The 18,711-nt window shown below is 39.4% G+C and overlaps 1 protein-coding gene and 1 non-coding gene across 2 annotated transcripts in view; both read left to right on the top strand.

The window, feature by feature from the left end:
- Positions 1-18,711, top strand: part of LOC128744517 (discoidin domain-containing receptor tyrosine kinase B) — a 672,699-nt gene that overhangs the window by 354,749 nt on the left and 299,239 nt on the right. The window contains exon 3 of the mRNA XM_053841578.1: positions 13,548-13,653. Coding sequence (XP_053697553.1) covers positions 13,548-13,653 — 106 coding nt within the window. The remainder of the gene's footprint in view (positions 1-13,547; positions 13,654-18,711) is intronic.
- Positions 8,365-8,469, top strand: LOC128744844 (U6 spliceosomal RNA). Its single transcript, XR_008412466.1, has one exon. It is a non-coding gene; the product is annotated as a U6 spliceosomal RNA (small nuclear RNA).

Genomic DNA, 18,711 nt, shown 5'->3' with positions numbered 1-18,711 from the left:
AGTTGCTGGATAAGAGGCTAACGACCACTCTGGGGTCTATATTCCGCATTATCCAGCCCTTTACCAACCGAAAAGAATAAAAACTGGTATGAAAAAAGGAAAACAAAAGGAACAAACGTGACAGAAAAGGAAGCAAAACGAAATATAAAATGAGGAGACTACTGGAAAAGTAAAGTAGCGGAAGAAAAAAAGATAAAGCATGAGAAAAAAGAAGAAATATTGGACAGAAAAGGAAAAAAATGGGACAAAAGGGAGAAAATTCAGAAGTAGGAAAATTGAGAAACAACAATAGAAAAATTGGAATAAGAGGAATAGGAAATGGAAAAAATGGAGAGAAAAAAATGAAAACAGAAGACAAAACGGATAAAATGGAAAAGAAAAACAGAACATGACGGGAAATTGACGAAAAACAACACAGAAAAGAATTTGAAAAGCGAAAAACATAAAACCCGGAACCAGAACAGTTAAAATGGAGCAAAAAATGGCAAAAGAGACTGGAAAAGAGAAAAAGCGGAAGACAAAGAACGACAAACGGAACAGAGGAAAGCGGGACTCGGTGAAAGGGCGGAAAACAGAGCTATAAAAAAGAAGAATAGAGAAGAGGATGTTTCGGGTGGAAAAAGAAAAAGCGAGAGAGAAAAAGTAAAACTAGACAAGAAAGAGAACACAAGACCGAAAACAAGAGAAACCAAAAGGGAAAAGAAATAGCGAGAGAGAAATATGACAACTGAAACAAGGAAAATGAGAAAACGGTTCAAACGGGATTTAAAAGGAGAAAATATAGGAACCGAAAAAAAAAGAAAAAGGCATATAAATGCACGAAAACTGGAAACGAAGAAAAGGGAAAACGGAAGAGAGGAGATGGAAAAAGGGAAAGAAAATATTAAAAAAGAGAAAAAATGGAAAAGAAATATACGGGAAAAAGAAGGAAAACGAATAATTAGCCAAAAATGATGAGACCTTGCAGAAAAAGAAGCACAACGGAAGCGAACAGATGAAAAATGAGAGAAAAGAAGTAAAAACCATAAGGAAAAAAAGAAAGTTTTTAACAATGAAGTAAGAGTGAAGATGAATTGGACAGAAAAAGAGAAAAAACGAGACAAAAAGGAGATAGCGGGATAGGAGAGGAAGAAGAGAAAGAGAAAAAATTTGGGGGCATGAGAACAGGAGACAAAAGGGAAAAAACGAAAAAGGAAACAGAACGTGACAGTAAAGGATGAAAGTAAGTAAAGAAGAGCAAACTATAATAAGAATACGGAACCGAAAATACGAGAAACCAAAATATCCAAAACCAAAAAAATAGCGCGAGGGAAATAAGAAAATCAACACTAGGAAAACGGAAAGAAGAGGTCAAACTAGATGTAAAAGGAGAAAGTTATGACAAGAAATGGGAAACAGGAAAAGATAAAGATAAAAGAAAAGTAGGTTAAATAGACTGAAGAAAAAGGCAGCATGGAAAAGGAAGTCTAAAACGGAATAAATGTGTCTGGGAAGATGGAAAACCGAGACATCGAAAAGAAGAAAAATGCAATAGACATGACAAAAATGAGAAGAAAAGAAGAAAAAGAGTCAGAAAAATACGTAAACTGGAAACGAGAGAGAAGGAAAAGGTCAGAAAAGAGCCAGAAAACAGGAAAGAAAATAACAAAAACGCGTTGAAAACATGGGTCAAAACAAGACCGAAAATAAGAAAAAATGGGACTGGACATGATGAAAAATAGGACAATGTAACAGGATACACGAAATAGTCACAAAAAACTGGATAGAGAAAAGGAAAAACGCGTGAGAGTAAAAGAAACTAAATAACGAAAAGAACAAACGTGATAAAATAGAAGGGAAAACGGGACATAAAAAGGGAAAACAGTAAAAAACGAGAAAACGAAAAAGAAATAGAAGAAAGATGAGGCAAAAACCAAAGAGACTTTACAGCAAAAGTTACAAAAAGGGAGGAGAAAAGATGAAAAATGAGAAAAGAAGGAAAATCATGAAGAAAACGAAGGAAACGAGTTAGACAATGAAAATGAAAAGAGAAAAAGAGAGCAAACGGCATGGAAGAGAAACAAGGGAGAGGAAAGGGAAGGGAAGAAAAGTCGTGTGAAGAAAAATAAAAAAAACGAGAACAGAAAAAGTGGAAAAAGCGGTGTAGGAAAAATAAACAAAAATGGAGAAAAGTAAATGGAAACGCAAGACAAAAGGAATAAAACTGACAAGAAAAAAGCATGTGACAAAAAAACAGAACTTAATATGATGATGAACAGATTAGAAGGAAACGAAAAATAGGATAGAAACAGATTTAAAAATTAAAAAAAAAACAAGAAAACAAGAAAACCGAGACGGAAAAAATATAGCAAGAGTGGCAAAAGATAAATGAGACAGAGAAACAGGATAAATGGTCCTGAAAACGAGGAAAAACCTAAGGAAAAGAACGCTAAACAGAACAGATGAAAATCGGGACTCGGAGAAAAGTGGAAGAGTGGAATAGGAAAAAAGAGTGAAAAAATAGAAAAAGGAAAAACGAGAAAGAAAAGAAGACAAAAGAGGGAATACGAAACAAAACAAGAGAAAGTAACAACGAAAAATCCCAAAAACTGGAACCAAAAAAAGGGAAAGAAAGAGAAGAGATGGAAAACGGGAAAGAAAATAACAATAGCAAGTAAAAAATACTTCATTCTTCATTCTTCAATATGTTTTCGATGTGCCTGGGTAAAATTTGTTATAGAGAAACCGAAAACTTCATGTACAGAAATAACATAAGTGACTTGACTAAGAAAATATTTGCATACGTTCTGTCCTGAAGATGACGGAATGCTCTTCGAAACAACGATTTTAAATGAATGATAAATATTTTCGCACGAAACCCGTGACCCTATATTAAATTGAAATTAAAACCAAAACTGTCAGCCACAATCAACAAGTTAAGTTGCAACTGACGATTGCGCATTGGTATGAACATAGGAAGTTATTTTTGACTTATACTTGTTGAATTTGTTTCCTCTCGAATCTTTTATTTAAATCATCTAATTATATCAAGAGAGGTCATATTTGATATCATGGGATGCATGCCATGCTCTATCTCACAGTCAACTTATTATCATTGCATGCACCACAGTATGCAGTCCTGTTTCTACTCCTAACGGAACAAACACTCCTACTTACTTATGAGTTATATTATTTAATATCGGAAGAGCTGATGATGGCAGAGTTGATTGAAACTTTCGACGTTCGGGTGCAATAGATTTTGAAAAATATGCTTGTCAAGACTCACTCTCGCCACGTAAACTAATTACAAAACTTATCGATTCGACTGCATGCCAAAAAAACTCATATATTCTAGTATATTCTCGACATTGCAAATGAGTTCCAGCGCCCATAGCCAGACGAAGGGTAAAAACTAAATTAAGTTTCATCCCCAGCAGCGTTCGATTTCGAAGGGCGGTTCGGTTTGTCCTCGACCAACACTAGGCATCAAGTTCCGAAATAACCCCGCTGAGAGTGGAATATTATAGCAATGCAATACGTCCGGTTCAGTGGCACCCAATATCAGGAACTGCTAAAACAGCAAGAATATTCTTTCGGCAGTCACTTCCAAACGCTCCATTAGGTAGAACGAGAACGAGAACGAGGAACGAGGCATGCAATGAAAATCAGAGAGGACGGCTTTTCATGTGGTTTCTGGCTGTGAGCGTGTGTATGTATGAGGATGCATGTTTTCATCGGAAAGCGATCCTTGTCAGCTGCAAAATACTCTCACCTCCAAAAAAACCCAACCCAATTTTGCTGGTGGAATTTTGTTTCATTCCATACAAAACGGAACCCATCTTCCTAGAGCCTCAACCCGTCAAGCACTGATTGTTGTGTAAGTCCAATGGGTGTATCACAGGCGTGTAGTCGGTGCCAATGCCCGTTTGCTTTGGTTGCTAAAAGTCATCACATCCTCACGGCTGACTACGCCTCCGACCAGCTTTGTTAGTAGCTATGAGGAAAACCAATTTCGAAAATATGCTTAATTTCCTTTATTGTTTTCCATTATATTCCACACAACGGGATGCCTTCAATCTCGAGGCCATGTCGACGTCTTCGGCAATGCAAAACCCAAAACAGACTCGGTCGGATCGAGGTGAAACAACAGCTGATAGAAATACAAAATGCTCAAAATACTTCCTGTTTCGCAGCTAGTATGGGGTTTTTGCTCGTTCAGGCAGCTCGAAACCCCCCTCAATCATGGCAGCTCGGCAGCTCAAACCGGAGCCGGATGCAGTTTCTTATTCGGGTGGAGTTGTGTTTTTCACTTTCCACAATATTCATAAACACATGAGTTGCAGTGAACTACGTCTAGTTATGCGGCATGCTATATGAGCATTTGCTTCCTGTCAACCCGCGTGAGCAGCCGGGCTTGTTTTCACATCATCAGTACCTACACCCGAAAAAATCCTTTTTTGAAACGAAAATAAACTCTCCTACAGAATATTCACGTTTCGCTACATCCGGCCTACTGACTTCCCGCGCAACAACTAAACAAGTGAGAAGTGGGAGGTAATCCGGTAGGAAAAACTTACCGCAATTCAGCTTAACCGGGGCTCTACATTGAAAATACAAGTGCATGTGCATGGAAAGAGCAAGACGAGCCAACCACACTCACACCACAACAACGCAAACAACCACTTTGATGCCGGTCAGCACCAACTACAGCCGGCGTTGTTGGTCTATTCGGGCACTGTCTGACCTATTATCCGACTAATGGGAAAAACAGAAGACACTTTCCGTACCCTTCCGTAGCGATGAAGTCAAGCACAAACGATGCCCGGCTGGCTGGATTTGGCTAACATAGTACATAGCAGACATAGGAAGTACCTAGTTTGCTCGAGTGGGAGAAGTTCTTGGCAGTGAAGTACCGTCGACGGTGGCGGCGGCGGCGACAGTGGTCAGTGAGTTCATTGAAAGTATGCGGAAATGAAAATATGTGAATAATGTGCAACAAAATTACAGCATCCGGCCAATCGATGGAAGGGAAGAGTGCAAGTTAGATGCTGGCCTGGTGAAGGAAGCGCGGGAGGTTGGCAAGCGGGCATCAATTTTGTTTTGTTCGGAAAATGCAGGGAAGGGTTTACTTTCAAAAAGGGTTGAAGCGTTCCGTCTTCTTCATGATCGAAATCACCATCAGTGTTAGTTTAATTTTTGATATTTTGTGTGTTGCTAAGATAATGAAAGTAATGAAATTACCGTATGCATGGGTCATGTGTTCACGCAAAAAAGGTTTCCAATTGGTTTCATAAGTGTCCCAGTCGCAGTCCCAGTAAGAAGAGTTTTGCAGTGTTACAGAAGTAGTTGACAGAAGCTGAAAGGAAATCGTTTTTGCGCCGTTGTAATAAACAACGTAAAAAGCGTCTTCAACAGTGCTAGCTAGTCGCTTCATAGAATGCAGGTCCCGGGATATAGACATGCAGATTCTTGAAGAGAGTTACTTCCAGAATCGGGTGTTTGTTTGCGAGGTCGTCAAGAGGCGTAAGGCGATGAACATTACGTTGGGAGTTCTGCATCCTCAGGCCTACGCTCTGGAACGGAATGTACAATGGTGTTCTGACTTTGAAGTAGCCCAGAGGTGCGCTGATCGTCGGCTTTGCGGATGACATCGTGTTATCAGTAACTGGCGAGTCACTGGAAGAGGTGGAAATACTGGTGACAGTCGCGAGAGACTGAGAACTGGATCGAAGGCGGAGCGACAAGCACCACTGAGCAGTGGCAGGGTTAGACAGAAACCCTGCGAGGGTGGCCGTCAATGAATGGACGTTATGTTGGTCGTCATCTCTGGATTGGTTCACGTCTTAATAGGCTTACTTGCCAGTAGTCCCGGAGGAGTGGAAAATGTACGGAGAAAGTAAGTAGTTTTCTCTAGTGGTTAGGCACAAAGCACAAATTGTGGTTTTCTTAGCATATTCATAGTTGTATCAACAATGGATTTAGTAGAAATCTTTCTCTTGTTGCTCCTAGAAAAAAAAATGGAAAAGAGTACGTAGCAAAACGTGACGAAAACTTAACAAGCGGGGTAGAAAAAAAGGAAAAACGCGAGAGCAAAAGAAGAAAAAGAGAAACGAAAGAAAAATCGCGATACAATGGGAGGAAAAACGGAACGTAAAAAGAGAAAAAAGCGGAAAAGAAGAAAACTGGAGAAAAAGGAAAATAACGCAAAAAATAAGAGTCTGAACAGAGAAAGCGGGAGAACAGAAGTGAAAAGAAGAAAAATAAGATGGAATAATGTAAATGAGGAAAACGACAAAGAAGATGAACACAAACTGGACAGAAACAGGGAAAAAATAATGCAAATAAGAGATAAAGCATAAAAGAAAAAAATTAAATATGAGAGCAGGAAAACTGAGGGACGTAAACAAAAAAGAAGAAAATGAAGAGAAAAAACATGAAAAACAAAACAACAGAAAATGAGAAAAATAAGGACATAATTAGAAGAAGAACATAACAGATGAAAACAAAAATATCCAAAAGTATTTAACAGGGCAGAAAATAATAAATGAGAATGGAAAAATGGTCCAGAACACGCAAGGAAAACGGAACAGAAAAATGAAATATAAGTGGAAAATTAAGACTTTAAAGGGCAAAAAAAAATGGACAGGAAAAGCACAGAAAAAGAAAACGAAAAAAAAGAATGACAAGAGAGAAGGAAGGAAGACGAGACAATTAGGGGGAAGATGGGATAAAAAAATAGAGGAAAAACGAAACCAAGAGGAAACGAGCAAAATAGGGATAGAGGTCAAACGCGATTTGAAAGGAGAAAGATGAGATAAACTGGGAATGGAATATGGAAATGGGATTAAAAAATGAGATTGGAAAAGAAAAAGAGAAAAAACGGACCAAAGAAAAAGGTAACCCCGAAAAAAAACAGAATAAATGTGCATAACAAAAGAATAAAATGGGCATCTAAACGAGGAAAACCGGAACAGACGAATACAAAAAAAGGGTGGAGCGAAAAAGAAGAAAACTGGAAACGCAAAAAGAAAATTGGAATAGAAAAGAAGGAAAATGACAAATAAATTGCATAAAATGAATAAAAAATAGGACTGAAGAAAATATCAAGGGAAAATGAAATCAAGCAGAAAACACGCAACAAAAAATAAGAAATAGTAAGAAGGTCAGTACCTAGGGACACGAATGAGGGGCTCACGTAAAACTACGAATGCTGGTTCAATTCGACAAAGCTTGATGTGTTGCAACTGTTTGTCACGCAAAGTTTTATTTACAGTATCGTAATAAATGCTCTGAAATATAAATCCTATAAATTCGATACAAGAACACAAGTTTTAATTTTCTGAATGCCAGTGCTAGGTATATCAGTTTTATCCGTTTCTTAGAACTTCCGCTAACAGTTTTATCAGGTGACAGCACCGATGTGCAGTGGACTGTATTTGCAGAAGCCGGATAGCGGAACCAAAAAACTGCCTTCATGCAGTGTGCGGCAATATTTCAACTAACATACAAACAACGAGTTAAAATTATTACAGTTAAAAATCATCAATTAGCTAACGTCCTCTGCACATTAATAGTTCTTATTGACACTTTGTTTATCAGTTATTTCACGCTTGACAGCAATACTTTCGAAATCATGTAAACAATTGCCTGCAATTAATTGTAACGCAACAAATTAAACGCCCAAAACCCATTTTCGGAGCAGACAGTCGCTAATTCTTCCTCACTTTCAAAATAGTTCATGTAACAGATCAGTTTTGAATAAATTCTTGCCGTATGTGTCACTTTCAGAACATTGAATTGGACTAGGTTTTTCGCAGTCCTAAGAAATCTTGTTTGGAAGATAAGACTTATCACTTGTTCTAGCGTACTTCACAAGCACAGATATCAAATAGTATAGGTCTGAGCGTCGTAAATAAACTTCGGCCTTTCGGGACGAAGGGGTTTTGTCACTTTTGTTCTAAAAATAAAGTATGTAATCGAAAGCACAGTAAACAGGTGGTGTTTTCAACTGTCGTCCCTGGAAACGAAAAAAAAAAATTCGTAACACCATGAAAGGAATAAACGGGACGGAAAAACGGTACAAAAATTGAAACAAAAACGGAAAAGAAAAGAAGAAAGTATGGAAGCAGAAAAATTGAGGAACGAGAACAAACAAAAAAAGGAGAAAAAAACGAGATAAAATGAAAAACAGAACAATACAGATAAGGAAAAAATAGGACTTAATTAGAAGGAGATGAAAACGACAAAAAATAGAAAAGCAGTTAACGGGACAATAGTGATTTCAAGAGAGACCAGAGTACAGAAAACAATAAATAAAACTGGAAAAACGGTCCTGAAAAAAGAAGAAAAACGGAACAGAAAAACGAGAAACAAATGAAAAATCGACCTAGTTTCGGCTGGACATATACTAAAATTGGAACGATACAGAGAAGATTAGCATGGTCCCTGCGCAAGGATGATACGCAAAATCGTGAAGCGTTCCGCATTTTGTTGAAGTAGGTGCTAAAAACAGAAAGGGATAATCTATTTATATAAGAGGCTTATATCTGTACCGAAAAGCAGGTCTCTGACAGGACGTCATAAGAGGCTTATCGGTAACTAAAAACAGGTCTCTGACAGGACGTCATGCTTTAGTAACAATGGGTTGTATTCTCAGTCACCTCTCTGGTCGACTGCTGGACTGCTCGATTGCTCAACTGGTTGACTATACTGCTCGACTGTACTGGTCGATTAGACTGCTCTATTTGATTGCTCGACTGTACTGCTTAACTGAACTGCTCGACTGAACTGTTCGATTCGACTGCTCGACTCAACTGCTTGATTGGACAGATCGACTTGACTGCTTAACTGAACAGCAGAGATGCCATATTTTCTAAAAAAATGTCTGGAACTGCTCGAAAACCGGAAAAATCGAGCAGTTTTCCGGCTACTCGAAATTTCTGGTTTGAAAATAATCTGCGAAAATCTGCACACTTTTTTAGGAAGTCTGTGAAAGTTTAAAGAGCTTCGAACAAAAATCTGCACCAAAACAATAAAAGTCATAAAAACTGCAAATATCTGCAAATTTATAATGATCTGCAAGACCACTCTAAAAATCTGGAATTTGCAGACAAATCTGCAAGTCTGGTATCCCTGCTGAACAGCTCGAGTGGACTACTCGATTTAACTACTCGATTCGACTGCTTGACACATTTGTTGACTTATTACTAGACCCGTCTGCTCGACTTAACTGCACGATTGAACTGCACAACTCAACTGTTCGACTTAACTGCTCGAATGTACCGCTTGACCCAACTGCTCGACTAGACTGCTGGACTAAATTGTTCGATTCGAATGCTCGACCCAACTGCTCGACTAGACTACTCGATTTAACTGTTCGACTGCTCGATTAAACTGCTCGACTCGACTGCCCGGTTCAACTGCCCAACTCGACTGCTCGACTCAACTGCTCGGCTGGACTGTTAGACTGAACAGCTTGATTTAACTGCTTGACTAGAGTGCTCGACTCATCTGCTCGACTGGACTACTTGACTCGACTGCTCGACTGGACTACTCGACTCGACTGCTCGACTCGACTGCTAGACTCAGCTGCTCAACTGGACTACTTGACTCAACTGCTCAGCTGGACTACTCGACTCGACTGCTCGACTTGACTGGTCGACTTGGCTGGAGCTCGAGCAACTGGACTACTCGACTCAACTGCTCAAATAAACTACTCAACTGGACTACTCAACTCAACTGTTCGAATGAACTGCTTGACTCAACTTTTCGACTTAACCACTTGACCCGACTGCTTGACTAAACCATTCGATTCGAATGCTCGACTCAAGTGCTCGACTAGACTACTCGACTCAACTACTCGATTAAACTGCTCGACTTGATTACTCAACTTGACCGCTCGACTCAACTGCTCTACCGGACTTCTTGACCGAACAGCTTGATTTAACTGCTCGACTTGACTTTTTGCCTCGACTGGTCGATCCAACTGTTTGACTCGATTGCTTGATGCGACTGCTCGACTGCTGTAATATTATTAAAAAGACTCGAATGAACGTCTTGCGTATAAAAAATCCTAATAAACCAATAACAACAACAACAAATGTAAAATCAGGATTGAAAAGGGCGAAAAAAGGGACGCAAACAGAAGAGAAACAGCGGGCAAAAGTGAAAAAGGATGGAAAACGAGATAAATAAGGGGAAGACGAGATAAAAAAAAAGCAAAAAATGGAATATAAAACAAACGAAACTAAGAAGAAACGAGAAAGAGGTCAAACGGGACATAAAGATGTTTCATGTCAAAGAACGAGTTGTAGAACGGCACCAAAGATTCAAATTGGTAAATAACAGCAATCAGTTTTATTACACTTTTTTAGAAGAAATTTGTTAAATACGCCTTGAAAAACACTTATTTCAAAGCTAGTTGTTGCTAAAAAGTAACTAAATTCCATGAAGTAGCAGGTTTAAGAGCAATTTTCATTACAAATTTTTTTCAGCTTTCGACTGAAAGTAATAGAATTGAGGTAGCTAGCCTAGTTTTTGTACTAGAGCTAATTTCATGCAAACAGGACCGAAAACTAAAAATGTTTAACGCCTGTAACGATTAAGATTTGATGTGCGTAGAAGGTTTTTTTTTCGTCAAATGCGGTTTTCTATCACCCCCTGCAATATTTGCACTAAGTTACCTAACATCTTGTAAATATTATCAGATATTATAAGTAGAAAGAACGAACAATGCAGTGGCAGTTCTCTATTAGTCCTACGCTAGCTGCAGCTTGCAGTCTCCTTCTGAGATGGTTTGCAGCTCTGTAAGGAGGGAGATGAAGCACCTCTACCTCGTGTTTGCTATTTTTACATGGTATGAACCCGGAGTTTATCTCCGGACGATGTTGACCGGCAGTCTTTCACGGTTGACACATTAGCATTGATACAGTTTGTTACTTCCATCAAGTCAGTAAAACGCTCACGGTTGCGTCGTATTTATTGTTATTATTTTTGTAAGTGCACCGCGGAAATTTAAGTGGTTTGATTTCCACTGTTTTGCTTACCATAGCGAACTCCTTAGGGCTATAAGGCTATAGGGCTATAAGGCTCACCTTTAGGTGCAAAGATTTGAATCAATGAGTCGTAAGTCGTCCGGTCGACCCTTTAGGTTGACAGAATATAGTTCAAATCCATTTCTATTTTCTTGATGAAATATGAAGCAAGAAGTTGATGCTTAAAGACTTGAAATATCTGTACAAACAAACAAAAATGATTAAATTAAACAAATTCACTAGTTTTTTTAGCGTTTGACTATCTATCTATAAGTTTTCCTTTGACGAACTGTGATAAACTGTGATGAAGAAATTAACTTCGAATTCCAACAAATTTTGCAGAATTTCGATAGAAAAAGATCCTAACGAGTAGCCCGCATTTAGTAATTAATCCAATAAAACAACTTTCATGTTTCATGTTTCATCCAAGAGCATGGCTTACAGTGCGTCGCACTGCAAGTCACGTTCTGGTGTACATCATGAAGTCTATACAATCTGCTAGACCAAGCAGCCTACCGACCTATGCCAGGACCTATCGCTAGGAGGCCCGTAGAGCAACAAGTCTTAGACGTTGTTTGCTTTGCCATGAGAAAAACAAGAGATGAGATGGTAAATCGTTTTTGTTCTCTTGTAAACCATGCAATTTGTTTGGCAATTATATAACAATGTTTGTTGTTTGTTTTAATTTTCTACTTAGTTCTAGTCTAGAGGTAAAATCTGATCCAACATCAAAATTTCATATTAAAATCTGCACACAAGCAGATCAACAGAGCAGAGGGGCAAATCGAGTCATTCTATTGGCCGGCTGGCCTATCCGCAATGTGCGATGCAGTTATTTAAAGTGTGTAATTACAGGTCTTTTCGAAGCTCTCGCTTCATCTGACTCTGATCCGAGCCGCTCGATGATGCTGCTGATGGTGCAAGTTGCAATCTCGAGACCATGAGAAAAGTGCTAACCGATGCGTATTCCAAGAATCTCATATTTTCGATGTCAGTCGAAGCGGGAACGTGAGGCATGGCTTGAAATTTATATTTATGTGCAGCACCATAAATTTAATTTAATTTAAGGCTTGATGGGTAAGAAACGAACCTTCTGCTAGGCTCGAACCGAGCCGCACGGAAACAAGCTCCAGAGCCCATTCGAAGAAATAGTTTCGAGCTGGGCTGAAGTTCAGTCTCCTTTCCCTTTTACCTACTGCTCTTGCTGCCGTTGGTTGTTGTTGTTGCTGAGCTGAGCCAAGTTCACTTTTTGTCTTGAACACTCGATTAGCATTTCTTGAATGCCTCTTCTTATTGCTGATTGTTGGTGTTGCCGTTGAGGTTGGCGGCATTGCACGTATGAGCTCTCGAATTGCATTTACAGATGCTGTGCTTTACCAACAGGTCTTCTCCACTGACGTATAGTCCTGTGGGTGTGTGCAAGAATTTACTGCTTCTTTCCTCTAGGGACTCTTGGTGGCAGACAGCGTTCTAATTCGCACTTAAATTGAGTAAATTTAATTAAAAGTGGTATATGAAAATTAGAGTCTATATAGTCAGTTGAAATCGGGACTTCTCGACGTTTTTAATTTATAATGATTGAACGGCATGATATTTGGTGGATCCAAACTCTGACAAATTACTTATTTATAACCGTTAGCTTTTAGAATCGATGCTGGTTTCTTCCAGTTTCCCCCTAGCGGGAAAGTTCACCGAGTAAGAGGGAAACTGCTATCGCTGACTCAATTAAAGCCCACCTTTTTGCCGTTTTTCTCTTCCAAAGTTTCGTGAGAACTGCCTCGCAACGAGTAACTTTTCCTCAACTTTGTCGACATAGTTCCGTGCCATCCTCGTGTCCTTTCCGGCTGTAACTTTCAATCACTTTGTCAGCTGGTCGTTTTCGAGACGCTTGCCCCCTGCATCCTCCCATGTCCGGTTTTCTATCTTGTTTCCTTTGTTTCTCGTGAGAAAAATTACAAATTCGATAAGCGCCTCACCGAAACGAGTGCCATCAAAGTAATTCATTCACTTCTACATGGAGAGAGAGAGAGAAAGAAAATTCTTGGAACTGGTCAGGATGCAGACTCCCTTGCTCTGTTTCGATAAAGTTGTCCACTACCTTCGCACGCCTTGCAGGGTTCGACCTATCTAAAACGGAAGAAAGAGGTGTATCCGGCAACAACGGACGATGAACAAAAGTTGATCCTTCTGATCGATTGAAATCGGTCGTTGTGCGGAAACTTTATAACACAAAATGAAAACAACAGTAACTGAAATGTTTAGTTTGTGTTAGTTAATTTGCGAATAATGAAGCAAATGAATTAGGGTAACTTTCTACATAGACTGGGATTTGTAAATCAGTGACCGATTGGTTCGATTGACCTGTTAGTAAAATAAGATTTCTACCTTTAGACCAGTTAAGATAAGCACTTTTCTGTTCCACAAAAATAAACCATCATAAATCTTAAGCCGGTTAGTAAGAAGTCAAAGCTAATTCAGTTCTTTTTTCTCCCCTTGACGCTGATCTATCATCGGCGGCATCTCTTCTAATTACAGAAAAATGCAAAAATCCATTAGGGATGGAGTCCGGAGCGATTAACGATTCGCAGATAACGGCCAGCTCAGCCCACGACATCGGCAATGTGGGACCCCAGCACGCCAGGTAAGAAGTCGATCGAGAGTAAGCATTAAATGCATGGAACCATGCTTAACCGAACCGAAAAGCTGTTTTGCGCCTCCATTGTTTCTTGAACCCCGCCAACCCGATTCCCAGCCTGAAATAACAGCGAACAAACACCGCAGAACATTTTCCGGATCATTTTTAATCTCCCCGCACATATGTAGGCTCTCCTTCAAATCCCATTTTCTCATTCAACTAAACCCGTCCCGAAATGTGCTCCTCCGCCCTCGCTCGGTGAAAGGTGAACAGCGAACTTCTTTCAACGCTGCATAATACCCCATTCCTGGTTGGTTGACGGGTTGGCGGAATAATCCCCAACGCCGACTGCGGGATAACAAATCCACATTATCCTCATCAGGATAACAAATTGCTCTCATTTAAAATGAAAAATCACTATGTGATAGTAGAACGGGTGTTGCTTGACTGTGCGAGTTTTCCTGCTGCTGCCGCCTTTTTTTTGCAATCCTTTCAGTGCCGCTTTCCTACGAGGCAAGAGATAATGCTTGCTGTGGTGGGTAAAATTTGCTGCTTCTCCCATCGAATGGGAAAAATACAGAGTTCCGAACCGTCGCCGGTAGACAGGCAGATTATCATTTGTTTATTTAGGGCTATCCGCAAGATTATCATTGTTTCCTGCTCTTGTTGGTTCACTTATCATGAGTTGTACTTCATTATTAACCACTTCAAATGTATTTATCAACCTCTCGTGCGTCTGGAATTCACTATCGAACCGATGCCGACGCACTGCCCTAATCGGGACAATAACATTCAAGTTTTCTTACACATTCACCAAGAGCAACAAGGAAACCCAGCAAAAGGCAAACAAAGATAAATAATAATGCAGCGCTGCATGGTGGAACGAAAACACCAGATCAGAAACTTCATCACAAGCAACGACCGACGGTCGGGTCTTCAGGTGTGAACCAAGCAAATAAGGACCTCACTCCCTTTTAGCCGCTCGATGCTGCTTCGCCACCATCCAGTACCACCACCCACAGGGACAACAATGATAGAAAATTATTTTCCATTTGCGCAAATGAGTAGCAAAACGAAGCCTCCTGGTGTTTTTCGTCTTTTGTGTTTTGCCACCTGCAAGATGGTGGTAGTGGTGATGATGTTGAATTGATTGCATTGCTTTGAGCTCTGAGACAATGTAGGTAGGTAGGTACGTTCATCGGAAATAACACTGGTTTCCTTAGAAGTTCACAAATTCGATGAGCACAAAGCTTACGCCCCGTTTTTTCAGCCTTTTTCGCGCGGATACGCATCAGCGCGAGGAAAGAGTGGAAAAATCCCTTTTTTACAAGAACCGACACTATTTGCGCTGTCTGGTACGTACGGCTTGGTGGCACAGCAGTACCTAGCAGAAAACCACCTTCGACACGTGAGATAATGGAAGTTGAAGGCGTTTTCAATATTTCTTTTCTGCTTCTCGCTCGAGTTCGCGTCAATCGATTTTTGCGACTGTGTGTCTGTGTGCTGGGATTTCAACTGTTGTTTCAGGTGCTCTTTCCAAACGTTTGATGTTCAGTAGGAAAATTAAACGAGATTCTTTTTCAAATTTGTAACTTTTAAGCAGGACAAATACAAACGTCGAAAATGAGAGGTGAATTCATTGTCTACCAATGTGAAATATATGTGAGCTGTTAGAAAGTTGTTCTTTTGGCAGCAAATGAAAAATGATTTAGTTTTTCATGTTGAAGTACCAGCACGGAACTAGTACAGCGAAGCGCAAGTTACCTTAATAACAATTTGGGTTTTATTACATATTAATAAGGGTTTCCATGACCGAAGTTGCTCATGAAAACCGCCATAAGTGTGCATTTAAACTGTAATACGGAAGTGAGATAATCTCTATAACAATTCTTTCGATGACGCAGTCCTGATTTTCCACTCAAGGTCAGGAACAACCCACAACTAAATTGTTCTGATGCGCTACTGATTTACTACCAGAACGTGTGCGGTCTTCGCAGCGAATTGATTGATGATTTGTCTATTGCTGTTACGGAGTCAAACTTCGATACAATCGATTTAAATTTTTTTCCTTTGGACGTGATCGTAATCAGCAAAATAACAAAAAATCCCATGGCGAATTTATGTTGACCGCCATCGCTGACAAGCTGAATTGCTCCATTCCTGATTTATAAAACGCATAAGCAAATATGGGTAAAATCGTAGTGGCCGATAGTTCTCTGAGCAACTATGTAATCTATTTACCTCCCAACAGTACGGATGATGTAAAGACTATCAGCGAACATATCAACTCACAAGGAAACATCACTATCGGTCATTGAGTCGAACTTAGAGTTTAACCACATACTCCATTGTGTAGTCCTATTGATCCGCATCTTCAATGCACCGCTCATATAAATAGCCTGTAGCCTGAGGAACTTTTTTGAGAAAACTCGACTTGTAATTTGTATGAAAATGTAGGTCAATGGCGACGCATGGTACATGGTACATTTTCAGAGAACTTCCAAACAACTTTCCAAACGACTTCAAAGCATCTTCCATACGGCTTTCCGACGACTTTCAGATGACTTCTAGGAAGTATTCAGGCAACTTTCAAACGATGGCTTTCAGAGAACTTCTAAGCAATTTTTCAAACGAGTTTCAGGAAACTTTCATACGGCTTTCCGATCATTTTCAGATGATTTTCAAGAAGCCTTCAGGACACGTTCAAATGGCTGTTACAGGACCTTTCAGATCACTTTCAGATGACGACTTTCAAATAACTTCCATACGACTTTCTGATGGCTTTTTGACGCTTTGAAGATTCCCTTTGAGCGAGTTTTAAGCGGCTTTCATGCAAAGTTCAGATATTTTTCAGATGATTTTCAGATGAATTTGAAACGCCTTTTAGCGGACTTTCAAACACCTTTTAGATGGTTTTCAAACAACTTTCAACTGACTTTCACATGACTTTTAAATGATCTCCAGATAGCTCTCAGACGGTTTTCTGGCGTCTTCTAACGATTTGCATAAGACGATTTCAGATGACTTTTAAAAGTTGTCATCTGAAAGTGACCTGAAAGGTAGCATGAAAATCTTTCAAATGTCTCCTGAAGTCAGGTTCTAAAATCTACTGAAAGCCATCATAAAGTTGCATGAAGGTTCGCTAAAAGCCATTAAAGTATAGTTGCTTGAAGGCCCCCTGAAAGCCATTTCAAAGAAGTTTGAAGTTTGAGTTTGTCAGTTGAAAGTTAATATTTTTTTGAAACGGTGGTTCTACAATTGAGGCACGGACAGTAGGGGAAAGTAATGAAAAGTTTTTAGAAATGGAGGCGAAAGAGTGGAAAGGTGAGAGGGGGGGGGCGGAGTAATTGGTAGCTACGCTTAACAAGTTGTCGTTGTGACTCCTACCTTTTGTCCAATGCTGTAAGGTGCATGGATCGAACCAAGCTATAATCTGAGATTATAACCGGATTCGAACCCACAATACCCGCCAGGACATGGGGTTCCGCCAGGGTTCGAATCCGGTTATCTGAAGTCATCTGAAAGTCGCCCGAAAGTCGTCTCGAAGCCATTAGAAAGAAATTTGAAAGTAGTCAGAGAATCGTCTAAAAGTCATTTGAAGATCGTATGAAATTTGTTTGAAAGTCATCTGAAGGTTGTCTAAAAATCACCTGAAAGTCATCAGAAAGTCATTTTTTAGTTCAAAAAAAGTTATTTGAAAATCAACTAGAAGATGTCCTACCCTTTGCAAGTACCCTAAAATGCATTTAGAATTTTAGAGGTCACCTGAAAACAAATTAAATTCGCCTAAAAGTCGCTTAGCACTCGCTCAAAGGCCGCCTCCTAGGCGTCAGAAAACCATCAGAAAGTCGTATAAAAGTCATTTGAAATTAGCCATCAGAAAGTGATTAGGAAGGTTTTATGACAGCCATTTGAAACAATTTTAAAGTCGTTTGAGAGCCATCTGAGAGCCGCCTAAAAGTAAATGTAAAGTTATCTGAAAATCGTCTGAAAACCATCGTAAAATGATCTGAAGGTTGCCTGAAAGTTGTCTGAAGGTTGCTTGAAAGTCATCTGAAGTTCGTATAAAAGTCATTTGAAAGTTGCCTTAAATTTTTCTAAAAGTTATTAGAAAGTCGTTTGAAAACCCGTTGAATCTGTTTGAAGACATCAAAAAGTCATCTGAGAGATGGCTGAAGCACTGACGAACTGACATGACACATAGAAGAAAATCCTTTAAAAACCATCGTCCTACACATTTTGGTTGCACACTAGCACCCTCTGTTATTCATGTCACGGAGTAGCCTGCATTTGCAGGGTTTTATACAGTAGAGCTATTACATTTGTATGGTTTTATACTGAAAACTCCAAATAACACTTGCGCCGCGGTGTGGCCATGTTGCGAAACATGCTTTTTTGAAAAATGAGTGGTTTTTAATTAGACGATGGAATTAACGCGAGTGTCTCGTCTGTTTGTCTGTGGCTGAAGCATTTTCGTAAGTCATCCGCAGGTAATCTAAAAGTTGTCTGAACATTGTCTATAAGTTATTTGAAAGTTCCCTAAAATTCGTCTGAAAGTTATCCGTAATTTGAAAGTCTTTTGAATTAAAATTTCATCAGAAAGTCGTGAGAAAGTGATCTAGCAGTCATCACCTGAAAGTGATCTGAAAGGTCGCATGAAAATCTTTCAAAAATGTCTCCTGTAGTCAGTCCAAAAGCCGACTGAAAGCCATCATAAAGTCGTATGAAGATTGGCTAGAAGTCATCAAGGAAAGTTTTTTGAAAGCCATTTGAAAAAAGTTTGAAAGTCAGCTAAAAGTGATCTAAACGTCACATATAAGTTAGCTGAATAGCATCTAAAAGTCACCAGGAAGTCGTCTCAAATCCATTTGAAAGAAATTTGAAAGTCTGAGAGCAGTCTAAAAGTTTTTTGAAAATCCTTTGAATACCATCCTAAAATCGTCTAACAGTTGTTTGTAAGTCGTCTGAAGGTTGTCTAAAAGTCATAAGTCATAAAAGTCATAAGTCATAAAAGTCATTAGAAAGTTGTTTGACAGTTGCATGAAAATTATCTCAAATTCATCT

Source organism: Sabethes cyaneus, chromosome 3 (genome assembly GCF_943734655.1).
Source record: "Sabethes cyaneus chromosome 3, idSabCyanKW18_F2, whole genome shotgun sequence".
Lineage (NCBI taxonomy): Eukaryota > Metazoa > Arthropoda > Insecta > Diptera > Culicidae > Sabethes > Sabethes cyaneus.
Note: the sequence above shows the minus strand (reverse complement) of the source record. Positions and strands in the feature narration are given on the sequence as shown.